General features: G+C 41.7%; 1 protein-coding gene across 1 annotated transcript in view; it reads left to right on the forward strand.

The window, feature by feature from the left end:
* The window catches only part of diaph2 (diaphanous-related formin 2), a 375865-nt gene that overhangs the window by 11349 nt on the left and 340371 nt on the right, over window positions 1-24145 (forward strand). The window contains exons 3-5 of the mRNA XM_031862465.1: window positions 2409-2441; window positions 4605-4787; window positions 10269-10373. Of these exons, the coding sequence (XP_031718325.1) occupies window positions 2409-2441; window positions 4605-4787; window positions 10269-10373 (321 nt within the window). The remainder of the gene's footprint in view (window positions 1-2408; window positions 2442-4604; window positions 4788-10268; window positions 10374-24145) is intronic.

Below are 24145 nucleotides of genomic sequence, written 5' to 3' on the forward strand. Positions count from 1 at the left end.
GGCCACCGGGCTCTCACGGGGTTTGGGTGCTTTGTTAACTGGCAGTCTATAAAATCTGTAGCCACGCCCCCCCCCCCCCCCCCCCCGTTGCCTGTAGCTGAACCAAGCAGTTGATTAAACAGGGACACAAGATAGTTTTATGAAGTTGCCAAGAACTGTTAACAAGCCCATTGCATTATAGTCCTCACTGCCAACTCCCAGTAATCCTCTGGTATTATTAGAACTAATTAAAGTAAAACCTAATTTCCTTCTAAACTCGTTTTACTGAGGCATCGTGGCTACTGATTTTATAGTGATAGTTCCAGTGAGTGAGTTAAAATGACATCATACAGATGGTCTAGTTAAATTGGTTGGGAATAACAGGCGTTGCTATTTAAAAGCTGCGCAATGGTGGCCAATTAGAAACAAAGTTTGTCCTGTGTCCGTCTTGTTTGTGACACCTAATGAAGCTAAGATAAATGAAAGGCTATTATCTAAATGAGTTAACGTAATATTAACATTAATTATAGTTTATAATATTAATTTAAAAAGGTATTGTGTGAAATGTGCATACTGGTATGCTTCTGTGTCCCCAAATTGACTCTTAAGTTCTGGGATATTGCTCTGTGTTTTCATTTTTAAAGATCTGCATGGAGTCATAATAATATTTGATTAAGGAGGGACCCAGAGCTAATTTGATTAGGTTATTTAGAGGAATATGTGTTTGGTAATAAACATTTATTATGATGAAAAAGTTTACTTTAATAAGCGGGAGAAGCCCAGAGGACATGCAAGCTTAATTGTTAGATGTTAAATTGCATTGTTGCGATGTTGCCAAGATAATGGGCAAGGAAAGGCCCTCAAGTCAAGGCAATTAACCAAACAGTGGTTTGATTGTTGTTAAATTGATTAGAAAATGTTTAAGTACTCCATTTGAAAATTAGCTATTGTTTCACGCAGTTTTAGACTTCAAGAGAATGCTGGGCTTAATGATACATACTCTCTGAGTTGGAAGTGGGAAAAAAGTTGTTGCCCAGGTCAAATCCTCAGTTCCACTGATACTGTGAGAAGTTGAGCAGCTGTTCCAAAGGCAACGAATGACAGTGACACAAATACCTGGACGTCTTAGGCAGAACCACCCCCCCCTTTTTTTTTTTTTTTTTTTTTTTTTTTATGGCATAATGCCGCATGAATATGACATATTTGTTGTCCTGACTTGAAATAACAGCTTGGACAACACATGATGCCTGTGCATAGAAACTGAAGCTTTGTGTTTTTTTCCGTGGCTCATAGCTTTATCTCCCAACTGTTGATCAGCGGTTGCAGACGAAGCTGGTGATAGATATGGCAGTTTGAGTGCCCGCTCAGCGATGCCCACAGCGACAGCTGATGAAGATGCACATGCAGAGAGAGGTGCAGGTTAGAGCCAATCTGTTTGCTTGCCCCAGCATCAGTGGTTTCCTGATTACAATAGTGGAGAAATCTTCGGCTGGAGGCAGGCTTTATGGCCATCACCACCCCACATCTCTCTGCTCATTAGTGCTTCACAGCCTAGCGCCACAGCATATGGCAGTGTTGCTTCTGCTTCCCATTTGAGGTGTGTTTTCCAACGGCTGTCCCTTTGGCAGTAGCCCGTCTTATTGTGTCTGAGATGAAGATAAACATCTGTAGCGAAAGAGAAGTTGTAGTGTTAATTTTGAGGCGATTTTTTTTTTAAATTTTTTTTTTTTTGAAAGATTTGATTTTCAAACAAAGCACAGACAGTTGAAAAGTTGGGAATTTCTTTGTCTGGAGTTTATAATAGCAGTTGGGCCACTGTCACTACAGGAGATGCTCTTTAGAACACACATAGATAAAATAAGTCTTTGGTGGTTGACTCTGCCAGGCTGTGACATATTGCCTTGCGAAAATGTATTATTTTAGGGATACACCAAACCGAAAAGTCAGCAGCACTAACTTTTACATTTTCAAAGAGTGCTGTGAGCGAGTGTGCTCATTATGTCCGCGGCTGTGGGATTTTAGGTCCCTAAAAAGTCTCCTTTTATATATTCTTTTGGTATGTGTCTTTTAAGTGTGTGTGTGTGTGTGCTTGGGATGTTCACTCTTGGACACACATTTACGTTTACATACATTTAAAGTCTTTTATTTTGGATCATCAAGTATTGTCGCATCCTCCACATGTTTAGTGTCCTGCGTATGCTCATATACCCTCAATGGAAAACGACAAAACTAGCTGTGGATCTAAGATATTTAGCGCCATAAGTGTGTTCATTGGAAACTCGATTTGGACTGTGAGAGGACAATGAGACGGTAACCAGAGGACACTGTACATGTGTGAGCACCTCGATGGGATACATACTGTGCAGTTTGCAGGGTTGTGTCATTTTCTGTTGGATCTTGTTTTTCACACTGTGCCCTCCCTCCAACAGAACATACACATAAAAACATTGGCTGATGATATGGTAAGGTGATCGGTTTAATTTTGGTGTGACTAGATTTGTTTTGCATCATCTCGTGTTATGTCACGGCTGCATGGGACGTATTACTGAAATATGTGGATGGGTTTCAAATGTGCCAGTAGTTAAATTAACATTATAACCAAACACAACATGAAAAACGGAGGATAAGTTACATGTAAGGTTCCAATAAAAAGGCTACACTTAAACCTGCCTCACTTAGTGTTTTGCTTGTCCTCCATAATGCGGTGTAAATAAAAGATTTTTATGGCGTTATTATTTGACACCACAAGTGTCTTACATTTTTCATAATGAACTAAATTCAGCCCATAGCATCTAGACTTTTATAAGCAGCTCATAGATCATTTAGTGTGCAATTATCAGTTGCACTTCCGATTAGACGTCTCTGCCCGGGGCCTTTTTAATACCCATAGTTAACAAATAGCCTAACTTTGAAACTTAGAAAGCTCATGCTGTTTTTGTGTTGGCACACAGCATGTTTGATCCATCCAGTAATATTTCAGCAAACAGAGTCTTGACATCATTTGTCTTTCCATTTCATTTACATGTGTCCATTCATCCAGCATGTTCTTCCCATTCCATTTGACTAAATACAACTAACATTGACTGGTTGCATGTATTTCATGTACTTTTTCTGCTTTCACACTAAACGTTACTATACTGCATTCAGTAGAATAATCTCTTAACTGATGAATATTTTATCTAAACTCAACGGAACCTCACTGGTGTCATGACAGTGAGCATAAGTTATTGTGTGCAACACTGAGCACTAACCAGGTAATCCTACAGGTATGACGGTAAGTAAAGTCTTAATGAATGTCATGCTGTATACTATGTCAAATACCACTAGTATGGAATAAATTGTATCTGTATTTCAAAAAATGTATTTGAAATATTCACTGCATAAACATTCAGTAGTTTTGTTTTTATCCTCACACAAGGTTCATTTGTTGGTCAGCGATGTTGACGTGCCATTAGATGGGCAAATTGCAGACCACAAAATAACCAAAACTCTCGATGGTGACTTGCCACAGGGATCGTCCCTCTATCGCCACCCTCTGGCCAAATAGTAACGAAGAAGACACGAAAGAGTGAACCTTTTAAATTAGGCAACAAAATGGCCTAACATCTGAAACACCCCATTAGTGGGAAGGATGTAATAGTGGCAAGATTTGTTGTTGCTATTTTTCTTTATTCTAATAATTTTGCAATGTTGGTAATGGACAGTAGGAATACCGGCATAATAAAACCGGATTTCTAAACTTACCAGTCTAAAGCTGACTTTCAATTAGTGCTTCAACTTAAAAAAACAACAACTTGTTGCTGTGTCACAATCAAGTCAAGCTAGCATGGGTGGGAGGAATGGACACAATATGCTTGTGTTATTGGTACAAATGGTCCCCATCTGTAGAAATGCACTTTTTAATGACACGGCACAATTTAATGATTTTGAGCAAATGATTTTGCCCGACTTTGAGAAGCACCACTTTAAAGCTAGGGTTGGTAATAGCAATAGTTCGATTCTTAAAATAATCCAACTGAAAAACCCAGCCCAGCGTTGCCAACTCTTTTCCAATTAAAGTAGCTAGCAGCACTAGCTGCAAAAGTTGCTAAATCTAGCAAGAAAGTCGCCAAGTCTTCAACATCGACAGCCCGTCCCTTCAGGCCTCTCTCCAAAGCCACTCCCCCACAATTATTATTATGAAGTGAACATGTCCTTATGAAAGTAAACAACTTGTGGCATGTACGGACAGAATACGCAGCAGGCAGGCAGGTAGCCCGTCGAATCATTACATTTGGGCTTATTACAGTCCCACGACAGTCACAGATGCTCCCTTTTTCTTTGTCAGAGCATTTGATTCATTGATTGCTGTTGGGATGTCAACAGAAATCTGCAGCTCTTTTGCATTTTATTCCCTATTTTTAGAGCTCTCCTCGCCGTTAGAGGATCCTGTTTACTGTAAATTGTAGGGAGCAGGAAACGGAACAACTCTGATGTTGGGGAACATGAAATTTGGGTTACAGGCAGTTTTTCCAGTGAAAATCAGCAATAACCATAAACCAGCGAGCCTTATACTTGGCCTAGTCTAAACTGGATTGTTAGCAGTGCCATCTTTTTCATATTTGAAACATTCTCTTTTCTTTCAGCGTGATCGCCTTACCAGTTTCAGGAAAACGGGGATGAAGAAGGAGAAGGAGAAGCCGCTTATACAGCACCCAACAGATTCCCTCATTACCCAAATTGAGCTGCCAGTTCCACAGCCCCTTTTTGACGACCGCTCGTTGAACCTCTCGGAAAAGGAGATCATTGACCTCTTCGAGAAGATGATGGTGAGTTTTGTATTTCTCTTGCACTGTTTCCATTTGTAACATTTCACATCAGTTTTATTACAGCTTCCACACAATAATGAATACTGCGCACTCTATCGTTTAATGTTAAATTGATGAATAAATCGGCGCAAAGAGGCACAGAAGTAGAGAAACACGCTGTCATGTATTATATCCCTATATTACCCACAGATCTAATGCTGATAACATTGTTGTTTTGTGAACAAAGTTTTGTCAGGAACCATGATAATGAATGCGTTTCAAAGCATCTTTTCACTATACTAAATCATTTTTACTGATAGAATTCTCCAATCAAGATATCATGGTTACAGTTCTCGTAACTAAATGAAGTTCAAGTTGTCCAAAATGTGTCACAGCATTAGATCTGAAACCATGATAAGATCTTAACATCTGCATACATAAATAATCTAGCACCCAGTAATAGTTTGCATGTAAACATGTAAACAACTAAGCTCTTGGGATTTGTGATTTTAGTCACACAAACGTACAGTGCTGTGATCAGACACAGGGATGAACTTCATCTGTAGATTTATAGAGATAATGTCGAAAAGTGTCATTTTCTTTCCCCTTTAACTATGACAGGTTAGAAAACCATCGGTGCTTAATATCCCAATGTACGATTGAGAACCACTGATGTAACTGCAGAGGTTTGTGAAATGATGCAAATAATGTGCAGGTTAAAGCCCCCGCAAATCAATACCTGAGCGATGGCACACACAACTGTCATAGCTGCGTATCCAGAAAGCAGCGCACTTAACTCCCATGGTGACATGAAACCCTGACTTTAGGGTCAAATGTGTGAAATATATTCATAAAAATGTGATTCCAAGTTGCAATCTCAAAGGATATACGATGCTACAACATCCAAAATAGACTTGAGGTAGTACAGTGCACAGTACGGTGTTCAGATGTTAAGCTTTTGTGATGCAGGGCTCCACCTACGTATTCCCGAGGCCACCGTCAGAAGAACACGAAACTTTGAAATTCACTTGGCACACATCTGTGGGGTCAAAGCTCTGTCACACTTGTGATTTTCTCCATTGAAATGCATTTTTGACTTTATGTACTGAAGGATTGAAATCTAACAAAAAGCTTTCAGCCCATCTCTTTGAAGTGGGGAGCTGAATTACTCTGGCTTCATTGCATAGGTTGTGTGTACTATTGTGGGTAATGCCTCTTGAGTGTGTACGTGTGCGCGGTACGGTGCCTGACTTTCCTTTTTTTCCCTCATACAATGGTCTTTATTGCCAGGGCCAGAGAGATGCGACCAGGGCTCCTGGTTTTCATCAGGCTACTGCTCAGTGTTTTCTTGCCTGGATGCTCATCCCTGCCACTCAGTTCACCTCTCAATTACTATGTTTGTGCTCACAGCGGCGTGACATTAAACCCAGGCTTCAATTTGCTCAGTGACAGATGACACAGAAGCCATGTTGCTGGTATGACATTTGACAGGCCTTGACACTTCAGGTTGGAGTACAATTGGTAATGAAAAAGAAAAGGGTTATTTACTTATGTACGTTTGTAGCCACCACTATTTGCTCTGTAGACTTTACTGTAAACTTTTCTGCTTTGATGCAGCAAACACTGGAATGAAAGTGTTGGGTATTTTCTTTTGATGAGAGTATCGCTTCTCTTCACCATCTATCTGTCTTTGTCATCTCTCTGTCTCTTTTCATGTGATACAGACACATTTTAGCTCTTCGTTGTCTTTACACCCATTCTGTTATTGACTGTTTTTATGGAGCGACATGCCGCAGCCTCAGATGTGTAGCTTGCTTCAAACGAAGGGATGACCCATGCCATATTAGTGAGACCACCTGCTGTGCATTAATGACTAGGAGGAAGTGAAAAGATTTTTCTCCGGAAAGTGGTTTACACATTGCGCTTTGTATCTCAAAGCCTAAACAGCACATACCCTATTACTGTAAGGTCATCAAAGGGATCTGCGGAAATGTAGGAAGAAACACTCAGCTGGGAGGAAAACCAAATGAACTCTTTCTAGCAGAAGTATATTCAAAACATTTCCAGCCTTTTAGAAGGGTGCAGTGTCTGTCTTTACTTTGTGTCCTGTTGTTAGTCTGCCCAAGATGTGTACAGATGGAAGTCAGAGCCCTTCATCTAAATGCACAGCAGTGAACCCGCTGAGGAAATGTCCGGTGTTTGTACCTCACTGAGAGGGCAGCTGTGTTTCAGAAGCAGACTCCAATCCAAGAGGTTCAAACTAGGAACACAGTAGCACACAAAAAAAAATGTGAATAAATTGAATCAGCATTCAGCAAGCTGTAAGACCTTTTAACTAAACTTTGGTTTCTCATGCAAACCCCTTTCATCATCGGTTCAACTCTGTATTGTCTACAAAAGAACCATTGACGGAAAGCAGAAGTGGGATCTGAGGATCTCAGATACGTGAACTTGTCCTCTCCATCCAGACTAAAAAAATCTCCCTGATGACGTGACTTTGTGTCATTAGTTGCCACATATTGGCAATTTAAGACATCTGTGCTGATGTGACCATTAACAATCATGGCATTATTACCCAAATGATGCTTTTACCTGTCTGTCAGCATGAAACCCCCCCAAGAGCTTAACATCCTTACTTAGGATTGAATTGATTCCAGTGCCTATTTGTCTCTGTTACCATTCTTCAGAGAGTGTCTGCTTATGTCAAGAGTAGTGTATGGTGGTGAGGTGCTCGCGGAGACAGAGGACCAGTGGAAGAGGAATGTCCTGTTGCAGTGCTGCTGTGGCTAGTTTTATGTGCCTCTATGCACCATTGTCAGGATGTACACCCCCTAGTAATAAGCTCCTATGTGATCCCTCAGCAGTTACACTCTGCACCAGGACATTAAAAACCAGCCCACAGGAGAGTTACTGTGTGTGCCCTTGCACACAGATGGATCAGACTTGAGGGTAGTGGACAAAATAATCGCTTCGTCACAGTGGAAGCAAAACATTTTTATACGTCCTCCACTTTTCCACAGAGACTTGACTCCTCAGATCCATTTCAGGCTCAGACATATTTGCTGCTAGTCATTAAATGCTCTTTTCTGTGATTTGGTGTCTTCCTACTGATGCGTTGCCGGGCCTGTCACGCAGCCATCTTCACTTATTGTGTATTTTGGAGGCAGGTCTTTAGTAAGTGAAACACCTGCTCATTTGGATTGGCTCACATGGCCAGTCAAGAACAAGGTTGCTTTGGGTGTATTTATGATCAATGTGTTGATCGTCTTAAATCTCAGGGGGGGGGTATATATTCAACAAGGCGCTACAAGTCCAATTATGAGTTTACTTAACCAATATGGACATGTCACCGTTAAGCTGCAGGTCAGCTCATTAACCTCGGCCATTGTTTGATTCCAAATCCAATATGCTGGAGTACAGAGTCAAGAGAACTGAAAACAATGTATCACTGTCTTATAATTATGGACTGCACCGTGTATACATTATACGGTATGGCAGTCCGCTGGCATGGACAGTGTTCACGATTGGGTGTCAGGCGATCATTCCTATTTTCATATTGTCCAATCGTGGTCAGTCAAGAAATAACTCCTCCCTTTAAAAGTCTGTGTGTCTGTGCTTTGTGCGACAACTTCACAGTATCATGTTCCTTCAGACATTATTAACTTATCTTTGGTATCAAACTTCTATCTGACCATAACTAGGGCTGTATCAAATAGTTAGACGCTTCGAGCGTCATTCATAACATTGGCATTGGAATTATCATCATTAATAAATTACAAAAACTCAGATTCTAGAGATTTTTTTTGTCAATAAATCTCAGTTTTGATAATATGCTATGTTTGTTAAAATCACCTTTATTCTACCGTAGGAAAAAAACAATTGGATAATTCCATAATTTGCCAAGATACAATCCAATCGGCACAGACCTATTCATGGAGTCCGTGATGCTTCTTTTGCCAAGTGTTGCAAAATGAGACATTTCTTGGTAACTCCACCGTCATTAATACAAGCTCAAATCCTATCATTTCCGTTCTATACCAGCAGCATAGTCAAAGATACTCTGGGATTCTTTATGTAGCCCGTGAGGGTATAATTAATAAAAGAGCATTAATCATTTTGGAGACGAAACATGGAGGGCTCATTCCTCCACTGTGCCCCCTGACAAGCGTCCCGCTGGCCCGCTCCTCCTTCCCCTTCTACAGCGTACTCGCCCCGCCACATTATGCCTCGTTTATTGAATGCCAATTAAGCAGAAAGATTAGCAGGGTTCAAAGATTAATTAAAAAACCTGCTGGTTTCCTTCAGTGGAAAAAAAAAACAACAACTGCCAATTGCAAAACTTTCAGCCACATTTATACCCCTCTGTGTCGTACGAAAAGGAACTTACGGTGTTTTTATTTTTCCCCCGCTCAGAGGGTATTTACTAGAGAACATGTAGTAGGAGGAATTTAGGTCACGGTGCCCCTGGATGGGATTCCTGTCCATGCTTCACCAGCAAATGAAGCAAAAATAGTTTGAGTCAGAAATCCAAAACCGCTGCATTAAAACGCTTAATTCATCAGGTGAATTTTACATTCAATCGGATGGAGGACAACAACTGCCAAATCAGATCAACCAAACAAAAAGGACTCGCTGCCCAGCAGAGGGCAGCATGGCTCCACAACTTAAGGCTCACTCTCCTGAAACCCTGAGGAGAATGTTTCTTTCTCTCTGTTCATTCTATCCGTCTCTTTGTGAGAGAGTACTTCTGATAAACATCCCCCTCCATTCTAATCATCATGTCATTCCCTAGCTTTTAGTGCTCTGTCCGGCCTTCGCTCCGTCCCCTGATGTCTCTCACATGAAAGACCTCTTTTGTGATGCAGAATTAAAGTAGCACAAAGATAATACTCCCAATAACAAACAGATACTGCCTTATCTAGCCTATCAGATGTGATTGCATGGCCTCAATAGAAGCAGCGCTGTTTGATTTTTTGCTCTGTTGTTCGGAGTTGGGTCGAACAGTTTCTGTCGCTGTAGCCGTACTACTTTCGCTTCAAGGACTAATTATTACTGACAACAGTTCCCGTTGCTGAACCTCGGGATTTTGACACATACAGATGGAAAAGGAATGCATTTACCTGTAGAAGAGCAGGATCTGATGTAAAAGGGCTGTAGTGGACCTAAAAGTATCATTGATGGTAGGTTCAAGGTGTTTCTTCTTGCTCGTGAAACTATTGTACTGTAAATAATATGGCTCAATGTTTTGAAATGCTGTTATTTTTGCTCTGTTCTTTTCGGTTTAAGTGTCAAACTTCTGCTCGTTTGCACACCATTCTCTGTCTAATTTTCTCAGTCAGCCCAGTGGTTTGAGAAAACAATCTGAATTTTTCCTTTCCAGTTTATCATTTTGTACACTTCCTCAACATTCACCATCAATGTGTTGCACTACATTGGAGTAGCATCTATGATTGCTACTAATATTATGATAACACTTCTTCTCATTGTCTTGTGTGTCTCTAGGAGGACATGAACCTGAATGAGGAACGCAAAGCCCCGCTGCGTGGAAAGGATTTAAGCACCAAACGCGAGATGGTGGTCCAGTACATCTCAACTACTGCCAAATCTGTAAGTGAGAGTTAACCTCTGCCTCTTCAGACTGAAGAGCGTGTGCTGTATAATTGTAGTGGATGAGCTGAAGTATCGTGACACCCTCACCGGAATGAGTTTAACCTCACCCTCTGCTTCATGGCTTGCCTTGTCATCTTGCACACTCTCACCTCGCTCTCTCTCTCTCTCTCCTCTCTTAGGCGCTTGAGTTCCACATCTTTGATTTTGAATTTTGACTGTGCAGCAATTTGCTGTTGCAGATTATCAGAAATGTGTTGCCGTCACTCACTCACTCTATGCCTAGTAGATGATCAGTGCTTGTCCAGTCAGGCGCTTGCATGCAGATTGTTGATTGCCTCAGTTGTGTACTTGCATGGGGGTTTGGTGGTGGTGGTGGTGGCGCCCTGCCGCATCATTTGCTTATCGAGTATAAAAATAAAGTTCAGACAACCTCTTGGTTCAACAGCAGTGTTAAAGCGAAAAAGGAAACAAATCAGTTACAAAAATGAAGAAAAGCAAGTATTTTATGTTCAACATGACCCTATGATGTGTATGAATACTGTATGCTACATTATGGCATGTAGGGTTAGATTTAAGTTGCCCATTGTTGAAGAGTAATCTAGAACTTGATTATCCCTCTAATCCAAAAACAGCAGTGAAAAGTAGAGATTTCTTCATGCAATCCATTTTTCCTCTTTTAAATTTTGTAGCCAACATTGTGAGATGAAATTCACGAGGCTGGCTATAATTCCCTTCATGCACAGAAGGAAAGAAGTGATTTCTGTCCCCATCGCTTCCCCAACCTGGTAGCTCTCTCTTGACATCCTCATTTATTACCGGTCTTCATTGTTATGGTAATTAACTGGCATTATTGATAATGACGATTATCCGAGATGATTGAATTCCTCACAGGGCCCATTATGCTTTGTGAGCGCTGATATTTTATTCAAATGAATAGCGTAATCCGTGTAGCAAAGGACGGAGGACAAAATGTAATGTCTGTCAGCACCCCGCTATCACATTTAATAGGAGTGAAGGAAGGGGGATGGTCGAGTGTCAGGAATCGTATCTGTACAAACACAGATTCATGCAAGTGCACGCAGTTACACTAGAACACTTTAAAGCACAGGTAAATAGGCATTTACTGATAATACACAAGTGACCAAGAGGACAACTTAGCTGAGTTTAATAATTTAGGGCACTTCTGTGCATGATTATGATGAATAGATTTGACGCTGCCACCAAATCTCCCTGGTAGTGAAAGACAGTATTCACACTTATTTGCGTAACTACAACGCACATTGGAGCAGCCCATTTAAAAAAAAAAAAAAAATCCTGCTTATTCTGCATTTAAGTAAAAAAATGTACCAACCTACCCTAAATAGTTTAAAATAGCCCAGGGCCGTACTCAACCATGTTTAGTTGCTGTGAAAATTTATTAGCAGATATTTCAATTTGTTTTAAATAAAATATCTTCAATTGCATCATATAAGTTAGTGTATATTGAAAAGTAACTCCTGTCTTAGACTCAATTGATATCCTAGAGAGACATCTGAGTAACAATCAAGCCGGAGCATCCCAGCATGCAGCTTGTAAGAATGTTCTAAAAACGGCCTCACACTGATCCTGTGCTCTGTAGTTTCTTAAATGGTGTGCTTTAGGTTCCTAGAACTTCTTAACAGAAACCCAGAATCATCTCGCACTACATTACAGTTTTTCAGCAGATACATCAGAAGTACAACATTTGTTTAGATGCATCTAAGGCAGGTTTCGCTATCGTTTTGCTTTTGTCCAGTCTTGCACCCAAACTACACCTCTGCATGGTGTGCAGCCTATATGTATGAAAGAATCTCCACGCCACCACTACAATGTATTTCTCTTCTGTATTATCTGGGGCTATATGTTGCTTTTGGAGCATGCAGGGTGGGCTAAATACGAACATGTTGCATAAAGGGTGATGCCTGTAGACGTGGTGCATTTTGGACATGCATCTTGTTTTGATGTGGTGGCTCCACTGTTAATGATGTGTGCTGCATTGTAAGAGCGCCGTTTTGGGGACTGGGAAGGGCTTCACGCGTTTGTCTCAATTTCCTGTTTTGTTTCTTTCTTTCTAGATGACGTTATAAGGTCCCAGTCGAACATTTCACAAGATAGTGATTTTTGATACTACTCTTACAGGAGTATCTGGTTTTATATTTCATTGTAGTCACAGAGATACAAGCTAAAAATTCATGAATGTCAAACGCCACCCTCACACCCATATAATACTCAAATTTGTGTTCTTAGATTTGGACAGCCGATGCAGAGCACGCAGACTTAAAAGGCTTCGAAAGCTTGAATCTGAAATCTCCAAGTAATGTGTGGCCTTTTCCTCATGTGTCTCTTTAGACGTGCTCAATTGAGCAAAGGGCTTTTATGCCCAATATAAAGCAACTGTATTTTTTTCTGCAACAAAAAAAAGAAACATTTAACCTCGTTGAATAGCATTTGGTGCTCGAGGTTGCCTTCTCGATGTACAACCTTCTTGTATGTATACTCATCTTTTATGCATGTTGATACAAAAAGGCTACATCTATTAAGCTAGCTTCGAATCATTGGTAAAAGGAAACATGGCTCATTGTTACTTTGTTTTGTGAAATATGTCTTTCCAATGAAAGAGAATTGTGCATTAACCCTGTTCATTTGAATTTGAACTGCGTTTCAATGGAATCCAGCTCTGCTTTTGTAGGAGCGTGTCTGTGGACATCCTTGACCGTTAGCTTTGCATGAACAGTCGCCTTTCTCTCTCAACTCATTTCTGGTTCTTTCTCCTCGCTGTAAATGTGTGCCAACATCATTCGAACTGCCACAATTCATTTCTACACTAATTCAATTGCTTATTCCTCTGAAATGTACTTTACTTACTGTCAATGATTATGTTCTTGTTTCATGTCAAACGTGCTGTGTCTCAGATGTAGGAAGGGTGTGATGGCAGGGACTTGTGAGGGGGATTGTCCAGTGTCACTATTACAGTTCTAGTCAAATATTGATGCCACCCTCTTCTTTTAACGGGGCGCTTTAACGGGGGCCCTTCACCATAAGTGTTAAAGAAATTAGTTTATAGTTTTACACCCATCAAGAAAAAGGGTGGTAACAGCTACATGATTGTTGAGAAGAAATTGCATACACTTGTGCGCAGTAACTGTCTTTATTTAATTTATTTTAGATATCAGATATGATTAGTAATACCTCAGCAGCACTTAGTATGAAAAGGAATACTTCTTGCCCTTGTTTTAGTGAGAATACGGTGTTGTATTGTAAATACAAACTTGCTGTTAATGAAACTGCGCTTCTCCCCCTCAAGCTCCTCCCTGACTGTTGTCAGTGCACACTCAAGATAGTGTCTGTTTTTTTTTTTTTTTTTTTTTTTTGTTTTTGGTCAAGCTGCTCTGAAACAAAACTCAGAAATATGTATCCAATGTGGTTGGCATCAACATCTGTGGAAGCTGTGAGCTACGTCAATGTGACTCATTTCAAAGGTGTTTAGCCTGCAGTATTCAGGTAAAAATACTTCCCAGTGTTAGACAGTGACAGGCTGCTGCATTCACTGGAGAGCAAAGGAAAATGTGGAGAGACATATTAGAAAGTAGTATGTGCGTGATCAGGTTGGTGGCACGAGTAAAACCGACTTTATGGCTGTCATAAACTCTTGGTGGAGGGATGGAGAGGGGAAATCAAGCATAAAATGGCCACAGACGTGGAGAGTTTGAGAGTGACAATAAAAGAAATAGAAATGGAGATTAGATGAGATGGGGGGGGGGGGAGAGGGAGGGAATGAAACAAGGAGAGAAACAAGAAAGAGGTAACAAACGAGGAACCCAGTTTGTTGCCTGTACCTTCCTGCAAACAAAGTAGATTTTCCTCGGAAACATGTGGCAGTGAAAGAATTGTCAGCCACAGTATAGAATACATTTACTCAGCTGATAGACACACTCCTTCTGTGAAACAACAGGCCCACAGTTGCAGTAATAACAAACACTCCTGCTCCCCGGCACTATTGACAGATAACAAGGTTAAACTCCAAGAATCGGGCTGACTGCATGGGCTCACGGTAGCGCTGCCACACGAAGTTGACACCTGAAGCCCAACGTTAATGGCAGCTGATATATATCAGCCCAACCCCTCTGCAGCCTCTTTGTGCACACTCGCCACTGTTGCTGTTTTGGGATGAGTCTGAATCTATAACAGTCTGTCGGTTCCATTTGACCCTGTTAATCAATTAATCCATCCCTTGTGTTGAAATGACCATGTCTAAACATGCCGATTCATTACCTCCACAGTTGTTGTTGCCGTGCATTGATAATACATTTGTCATCTACATGTCTTACACATTCTTGTTGTAATTTTCCCCATTTTCATGCATCTGTCTTTTTAAAATGTTTTAAAAATTGCTGCTGCAAAACACAGACATTATCTTCAGTATGTGCCCATCACTATATAGGTTTTCTCTTGTTGGCTTATATATACTTTTCTTGTAAAGTGTGTTTGTGATGTCACACAAGTTACGCTAATGCCTCAACGTGTAATGGAGAGGATTCTCTGGCCTACTAATGATTGTGCTGTTTGTGTCTTTTTGCACATTAACCTTCTCCGCTGATCGCTGCATGCAGATAACTGGGAGCAAAGTTCCGGTAAGTAGCCCATTACTTATTTGGCTTCTGAATCTTGTTCCTTCTGTGTATCTGTCTTCATTCACCCCCTGAACACACACACACACGCACACACACACACACACACACACACGCACATTTATATTCTTTTGGAAAGATGTCGAGGAGCATGTTCCAAACTGTGCTCGTGAGGTCATTTCCGTGTCTTGGACTCCTATTTTCAGCCCTGATTTTGCTAATGGGCTGTAATTTGGAAAAGCTTTAAATTGCAAACACAATTCCTGCATGTAAATGGCACATTCAAATGATGGATTTTGAAATTATACAGTCTGAAAGGGAAGTGGGAGGTCTTTTGTTGGTTTTTGCTATTTCTGTTATGGAATAGACTGCAGTGTAACACCTATTAGCATTTGGATATTGTGCTACCAACAAAGAGGGATAGCTTTTACACAAATACTCATAATCTGCAGTCTAATCTGTTTATCAGAGCATTTTGCATCTAAATGTCTTTAGCTGTGTTCATTCCGTCTGAGACATAACTCGTATTGAGAATATATATCACTTAATAAGGCTTTGAGCCCACATTTAAATGAACGTTCTCACACACGCACTGAACCTAGTGAACCGCGGAAAAGATATCAGTCACATCTTTTCTGCCTTGAACAGAAATAACAAACAACGTTAATATTATGGGAGTAGACACAAAACCCTTTTCTTACAAATGCATGTTCTTGTTTTGTTGTTGAGGTTTGTTTCACTTCACCTCCTTCTCGTAAACAATAGACCCACGTAATCTTAAAATATAACAGCTGTCAATGCATTGGGTTACATTTAGTTTTTAATTTCTCCACACGCTAATATGCCAATTGCCTATTTTCTCTCTCAAGATCCCATAAAGTGGCACCCTGTTGCCTTTTCTAAAGAATGACTTTCTCTTTTAAGATGCTTTCAGAAAAAAAGAAGAAACGCGCTGTTATTGGTTTAGCAAGTGTTGAATTGCCACTCTAAATGGTGTTTCATTGCCTTTTGAGAGTTTCGTAAAGGATTAAGAGGACTGTAGAGCTTAACAGGAACACAGGCAAGGCCAAGCAGCACACTGTGACATGGCCTCTGCGCTGCCCATGCTCTCAGACTAACCTCGCTTTTTGAGGCTTTTTGCAGAGGCATTTAGTATTGATTGCATTTTCTTCTTCTTCGTCAAACTGTTCTTTTGTGCTTGGTAACTTCTGTGGAAAGAGTGTTTTTTTCCAGCTTAGCCTGTATGGACGTGAATGGAGTGGCTCTCGATCAGGAGCAGTAGCCACATTGTGTTCAGTAAATGGAATATGACGGCTTGTATCATGACTGATCATCCGAGACGCGGAGGATGCCTACTTTTAGAAGTTCTGCAAACCGTGTCAAATTAAAAATAAATCTTCATTTATCCCTGAGGGGGTTATTTCTGAGGCAGGCGTAGTAAAAAGAAACATACAAAAAGGACATCGGGACAATACATGACCGACAGCAGTGACCATGATGGTTAAATGTCCAGCAGGGATAATGATAATAAATACCTTTAAAAGCCCTCGGGAAGTTTCATTCAAGACCGTGCTGAAGCATTTGATATGACCTTTGTAACCTGTGTGTCAATCATGCAGCAGGAGCCAACAGATATGGCGTACATACTGAAAGCTGCTGTCATTCTTAACTCCCCCACCACCACCACCACCACCCACCCTAAAAGTGGGAAAAAGAGGGAGAGCGTTTAGCCGATTTTGGGCTACAGTTAGCTCCCTGCTTTGCTGGCAGATTGCCATTTTCACGCTGTCAGCGGGATTGAGTGCTCTCAGATGTGCTGGGAGGAGAGTGTTGGTTAGGATTGTCTATCGGGAACACGCAACTGTAACTCCTCTGTCTCAGGCATGAAATCTCTCTGGCACTTCCCTCCTCTCCCAATCGAGAATCAGGTGGGAATAGAGGACTGTGTGAATTGCCTCTAATCCAGTTTGACCAGCGTGTAAATCTCATGTGCTCTCTCCACCTCTTTAAGCAAGATTGAGGGAAATATATGAGCAACACACACACACACACACACACACACACACACACACACACACACACACACACACACACACACCTGGGAAAGAGCATGTCTGCAGGTGAACTGGAACAGCCCAGACGGACCCAACACCTCTTCTTTCTGCATCAGGCGCTTATTGATTACTACGACGGCTTTATAGCGTCAGTCTTTGTAAAGATTGGCCTGATTTACGTCACAAGTCAAGGGCCGCGTTGTAACAATCCATCAATGACTCCTGCGGTGTTACTGGGGAAGTACACTTCCGTCTCTCTGCGCCGCCATTGGCAGGCGCCGCAGTTCAGATGGAATGCTGCTGAGACTATGAGAGTGAGAGCTCACATGAGTGAAGGAAAAAAAAGGTGTTTGTGTGTGTGTGTGTGTGTGTGTGTGTGTGCGTGCGCACCGTGTGTTGAAAAGCAGCAATCTCCAGACCACAGCAAGGTGATCAATACCTGTATGACGGGACATATGACTGCTTATTTCCATGGCAGCATGCTGGTCAGCTCTGAGACGTCAGGCGGTGATTGTTAGTGTGCTTGTGTAAACATGTGTATCCCTGTGTAAAGCTGTCAGTATGTGGATTTGACCAAAGAGCCCCGGACCTGAGAAAAAACAATCCAATGAGACTGTGCTGGTTTTTACTTTTAGCTTTAACCTTTTCGAGTCGCGATGCCCCAGAATAATCAGGTGGTGCCATATTGTGAACGCTCTGATGGATAAATGCAAATTAATAAAGCTTTGTTTTATTTAGTTTTAACAGCTGGCACCTAAGCATTGTCAGAAACCCACATGACTCTCACAAACGCACTTAATATAATTCATTCGGAGGCAAATTATATCACCGTTACGGGCGATGTAATGTAAAACAAACACTCCCCAGTCTAAAATATGTTATTTAATTTCTTTGTACGTCATAAAAATGAAATTCTCCACAACCATCTGGCAACCCCCAGAATTGATCCCCCAGGTTGAGAACCACAGCTCCAGCTGATTGGGCTTTTATAGAAGAAGAAGAAGCAGAATTATAAAGTGGCAGTTTCCTAAGTGGCTAAGGACATGTTTTTAACATCAACCTTTTTAGTGCGTGTATGGTTGTATAATGGTAATATGTCTCCCAATTGAAAACGGTTTATGAGCAGACAGATTTCAGATGTGAAATGTGGCGGTAATCATGAGGACATCATCATTTGCGAGATAGCGCCTAAAATCTAGCACTTGTTTGTCATTGAGCGTTGCTTAGAACCACTGCAAGGCTACATCCATTTTCATTCATTTGATCAAAGCGACAGTGCTCGGCGTGGCTGTATATTCCACAACATTTCAAATTTAAAAGATGCTTTTATGTGTTCTACAAGCAAAGCATTGGACAAACCTTGAACCTTAAAATGTTTTCCTCATTATCAAGTTGAGATGAAGAATTAGATTTACCTGCAACGAATGTGAGGTTGTTGTACCACACTTACTTGTTGTTTCCCCCTGGCTCTAGTGCGTGTATATTCAAGTAGTTCCACAGCTACCAATTCTTTTATACATATCGATTCATTCATTTTTTTTTTTGTTGATAAATTAATTGCTTTGACCAAAAAAAAAAAAAAAAAAAAAGTCCAAATGTGTGCACATTGCTTCTTTTGTAAGTTATAATAATATGAAACGGAGAAGCAAAGATAAATCCTCACATTCTACATTTGAATGAATATTGTAAATAAAATGAATGGCCGTGTGCTCTCGTTCGCCTGTGTTTGTAACTGCTCGTGATTTACAGAACATGGAGTAAGAAGTAAACGGGTAGTTCTAGAGAAGGCCGGAGGGCTGCAAAGCATCCAGATGAGAAACGAGGGAGACGGAAAGAGAGAGTTACATGGATACGAGGACACGCAGACATCTGGTTCCTCTTTAACTCCAATCAAGTGCCAGCAGTGCTTATGAAGGACCTTTGAAAAAGAAATATGGTGAGCCAGAAAGGGAATCAAGGCACCCTCCCTCCTTCAGTCTCGTCTTTACCTTTTATAACCACATGCCTCAAAAGACTTTTGTTTCAAGCGAGCTATTAAACTGGGTGCTGAGGGTTGAGCAGATTTGATGTGGCACATGTCCTTGGTGCTTTAAAAGAACGGCAATGAAAAATTTATCAATAGCGTGTGCCCGCGCCAGTGTTCACCATAGATTCTATCTTAAATTAAGATCAAGGAAACATGCTCTCAAGGGGACTGTTTGAATAAGATGTTTCTTAGATTAGCTGAAAGAATATTTTAGAGTTCATCTGATGGACATAGAAAGTTGTCTCGGAGTGAGATGAGGAAAGATTTATTTATTTGATTTATTTGAATAGTGTATCTGCACATCTGTAGTCAGGCGTTTTTAATAGATATCAAATATTTGCCGTTTTATCTTCCTCAAATGCTTCTTTTCTTTCTTTAGTGATAATCACAGGGGGATTCTGTTTCCAGGTTTCTTCCTTCACTCGGCTGTTTGAGAGCACGGTCATGTGTATGATAACACCTACATGTTCTCCATGCTAGAATATTTAATATCAATAATGTGGGCACCTGCATATCAAAGCATTGCTCTCTGCAGTGCCACTAGTGGTACCATAACATTTTATAGATAGATAGTTACTTTATTAATCCTGCAAGGGGACGTTTTTTCCACTACAGCAGCATTTATGGTAAAGCAATAAAAATAACAGAGTAAAAAATATTAAATATGAAAATGCAAATGCACAATATACACAATAAAAATATTATAGAATATTATAGAGAGTTTTGGAAACACAAGCTTTTGGTTGCACTTAAATACAAGTGTGTGACGATTGAAGTTGAGTTAAGTCTTAGTTTGCATTTTCCAAATATCTAGTGGAGTGTACACCTCGGTGTACTTGTTTCTATGCCGGCTTCAAAAGAGGTGGTGTGACAACGAACAACTAAGAACTCTCCATCAAGGGATGACAGACACACACACTTACAGGGGTTACACATTCTGGTTATTATTCCTAATATCACCCACAGTTGTGGCAATGTTGCAATGCTAATTCATTTGCTTTAATCTATGTATGTGTGTGAGCTTTGCCCCATTTCCCCCCCTTGTTTTGGAAAACTGTACCTGTCGTTGGCCTGTGGAGTGTGTGGATATGCTAACGACAGTTTGTGTTTGTTTTGAACGCACGACCGAGCTGTGACGGAGGATAAGTTGACCCTCGAGGGTCATGAGTTCTTTACCCCCTCGTGCATTGTCACTTCATATTGTGAGGGCCAGCAGTCGTACTACAGTTGCCCAGAGCTCAGCCAGTGTGACACAGTATCATATAGGATTATTACACCTCTCTCTAAATATTCTCAGAGGTCTTATTGGATTTTAGAAAGCGACAACATTTGAATAATAGCGCCTCACAATTGCAATAAGCTGCATTGTGCTGGAGCCCCTGTTTCTGTGACCCCCCCCCCCCCCCAAGATTCTTTTCTACATACATGAAATGTGACGACGGTCACTTTGATGCATGATGGATATACTAGTACACCCAATGCATTTGTCTGGCGACGGTGTCACAGCTTGTGTCACATTTGTCACAATGTTGAACTTTAAGGTCTACATACGATTTATCAATTATGTTGCTACTTTCTGCTGAGTGGCTCGTCTTCAGGCGTTCGTGGTTGGATTGACCTTTGCGGGCTGTGGAAGCAGCACAGGTTTAGCTGTGACAGAGGGTGGGCTGTGTGGGAAGGATTGAGTCAACTCCAGCTCCCAGTGAGGATCACAAAAAGAGGTTTCTTTTCCATCACCATTTGTCTTCTTTTTTTCCATTTTCTTTTCATTCTTTCCTCCTTCGCTACCTTTTATCCTTCCCTCCTTCTCCCCTCGCACGTCTTCTCTCGATACGGCATATGTCTTTTCAGAGGCAGAAACAATCATTCCTCTTCAATCAGAAGGGGAGAGCTGGATCTCGTTATTTTGAAGGGAACATGAAAGGCTGAAGTGGTCACAGTATGCTGATATTGGATTGAACAGTGGCTATGGCAGTCCTTTATAGTCTGTGTATTTGTGTTGGTGTGTGCACATGCCTGTATGTCCGTGCGTGTGGTAAGTAGTACTTTCTTTCCCTCGATGCCTTTCCAATAGACTTGGATATTACGTCTTGGATTTAGATATTGCACAGGAGAGATGGAGTATGATGGAGTACTTTTAGCGAGGAGGAGGGAGGAAAAAATAGGATTCTTAGTTCTGTTGATTGCATATCTGTGAATTTTATGTACTGTACGCACATCCCCACACCAGTGATGGAGCTTGTGAATACTGGCTATGCTCTCAGTTGTACATCTCTCCCCCACAGCTCTGTCACATACTCAACGGCACTGTCGGCATGCTCAGCTCGGCAGGAGGCTCCTGCAGGGCCGCATTAGGCTCCATAAACTTTATGGCATATTTTTACAGCCCGCCTCTCTGTATGCAGCCACCATCACATCCCATCGCATCTGCTTTAACTGTTCACACAGCTGTGAAATTCTGTGTACCCCCATGTTTTATGGTTGCCTGCTTCTCCCGTCACTCCTGATTTCTTTATTTGCTCCTTTGGCTTTTTTGATATCGTCTCTACATCTGTGTATATTTAGTAAGTTATTTGCTCTGGTTGATGGAGTTGTCTGCTGTTTTTTCGAGATGTTATCGCGGGGAATGCTTGCAACGGGTGATGCGATAATGCACCTCTGTTCGTAACCTTGCCAGGCTCTTGTCCTCTTGTGCATTCTTGATCGTTCCTGAGTCACACTTCGCACTGGCAAAGCCCTGCCACTTGCATTCCAATGTGGGCAGTGTCCACAACAGCGTATACGCATGGACCCCTACCGATCTGTTAAACCTCTGTTTCACAGCTGACACTAATGCAAGGGTCGAGGACAAGAAGGACAAAGAGAGGCAGCTGTTGGTGTTGACTGGGACCTATAGTCGACATGAGAGGAAACCAAAGTTGTTGTAGCTGTCGGGTTAGGAGAGAGTCGCATTGATTGCCTGTTTATAATCCCCCCTTGCTCTAGCAGTAAGCCCACCAGACCCTGTGGGAGCATCTTACTGCTCAGCCAACTAGTCCGCTCAGCACAACACGGACTAACAAGGTGTAGTCTCTGCCTATCAGCCACCGTGTTGTCATAGCGCTGTCATAGTTGGACGCACAAGAGGAAAGCCACATAATCGCCTCATCAACAGCCAGGTTCCCCCAGATTCCCCAGACAGCTCTCTGTTGTAATGATTGGTGACATGATCAAGGCCAGATCACTTGCTGGGTTATTGTCTGTGCTTGCAGTTCCTTTTCTAAGGGTGCTCAGGAGAGATGGGCCACAGTTTTAAAATGTCCGCCTTCAAGCAGTATAACTTTTTTAGCAGTTTACCGGCACACTGATGGTTGATTGGGCCCTCCTCCTTTAGTGACTGAATGAAAGAATCATCCATGTGCTCGATATAAAGGCTCAGGCTGCAACGACTTGCCTTAAGTTTGTTTTGTAAAGCATCGGTTAGCTGCGCCAGATAATGAGGGTTAAGTCTGACTGAGTTGGCGCTACCTCTTCGTCATGCATGCTGGCTGTGACGGTCTTAAACGGCCAAACTGGTCGCATCTTTTTGCAAATTTAGATGGTCGCTCCTTTTGTTTTCCTCTCCATCATGCCCTGCCAAAGTTTGTAGCCGTGTAAAGGGCAAAGAATAGCAAAGGGTAGGTCTTCTGGGATGTTTCACAACAGCGCTGATGGCCTTGGATCTTAGTTTTGTTTGGCTTGCTCAGAGTGTATCATTCTCAATGCGATAGACACGGTAGCTGCACATGCATGGTCATGGTCTGCCTCTACTCAGACAGATGCGGGAACCACTGCAGTTCTCCAGCCAGTGTTGTAGTACCGAAGGCAAGCACTCGGTGGCAGTGGGTGCCCATTGAATTGGCCCAGTTGGCGCAGCGCATAGGGGTAGAAATGCCACATTGTTGCTATGGAATTGACCTAATGGGTTTCTCTCAGCCCACGTATCACACCGTTATGTGTGCCGCTAATGCCATTTGTTAGACGTGTGATCTTTAAAGGGGAGAATAATTATGAAATAGCTCAGCGGCATTCAAATTGGTCTGTCTTCTCTGATCAATACTTTCACCCTCCTACTTTAGACAGAGAGTGGAAAAAGAAGGATAAAGAACAGATTCATCATTATTATCTTTCCTTTGAAAAGATTCAGCAGCGAGACTGCCTCCGACGTGGTGGAAGACAGCCAGCCTCCGCTGGTCCGCTCCGTCTCCTTTCCTTTTCACGCTTCACTCGCTCGATCAGGGCCCGTGAGGAAGCACATCCTCTCTTACCTGCTATCGACGAGACCTGTTGTATCGACCGCTCTTTTATGCAGTCATACCTGAATTATTTACTACAGACTGGCCCCACACACCGATAAACAGATGCAGTTCCACACCAACAACACATCAGTGATGCTTACAGAACCACACCATTGCTATCACTGTCTTCCCTGCTGGCTCCCTCTGTACACCCCCTCTTATATATTATGCCAGCAGACTGACACCACATCACTGTCTCACTCTTTTTGTGTATTCCACTGCAGTTGCTTTCCCTCAGAGATATGAACGTCAAATATCTACCTCTCCATGCGAGCTGTATTTGCTTATTGACACCCTGAGCTCTTGACATGACACTGATTTTCGGCCACATCTGCCTGAAACATGGTCTCGTGTATGGCTTTCCTTTATGACCCAGCTGTTTTTTGTTTTTTTTTAGCATAGACACCCTGCGACAGAGAGGGGCACATATTTTCTCCCCCCACATATGCTGCGCTCACTATTTCAACTTCCTCCACCTCGTCATTGGACTCGGGTGTCCTCACTTACATCCATTTTTAATGCACAGCCATATGGTGGTCTTGTTTTTCTTTAGTTATTATGCCAAAAGAATACGAATAAAATAAAGGGAAGAGAGAAATGTCCACCGCTGGTACTACTTTCACATTTGTAGTGAAGGCTCTATGAAATGGTGGTCAAAATGTATCAACCACATCTTTAGAATGGGGCCAATTCCTAGATATTGGCCTGAGGTTGATTTGATGTCAGA

This window comes from Anarrhichthys ocellatus, unplaced genomic scaffold (assembly GCF_004355925.1).
Source record: "Anarrhichthys ocellatus isolate YVR2014 unplaced genomic scaffold, GSC_Weel_1.0 scaffold27, whole genome shotgun sequence".
Classification (NCBI taxonomy): domain Eukaryota; kingdom Metazoa; phylum Chordata; class Actinopteri; order Perciformes; family Anarhichadidae; genus Anarrhichthys; species Anarrhichthys ocellatus.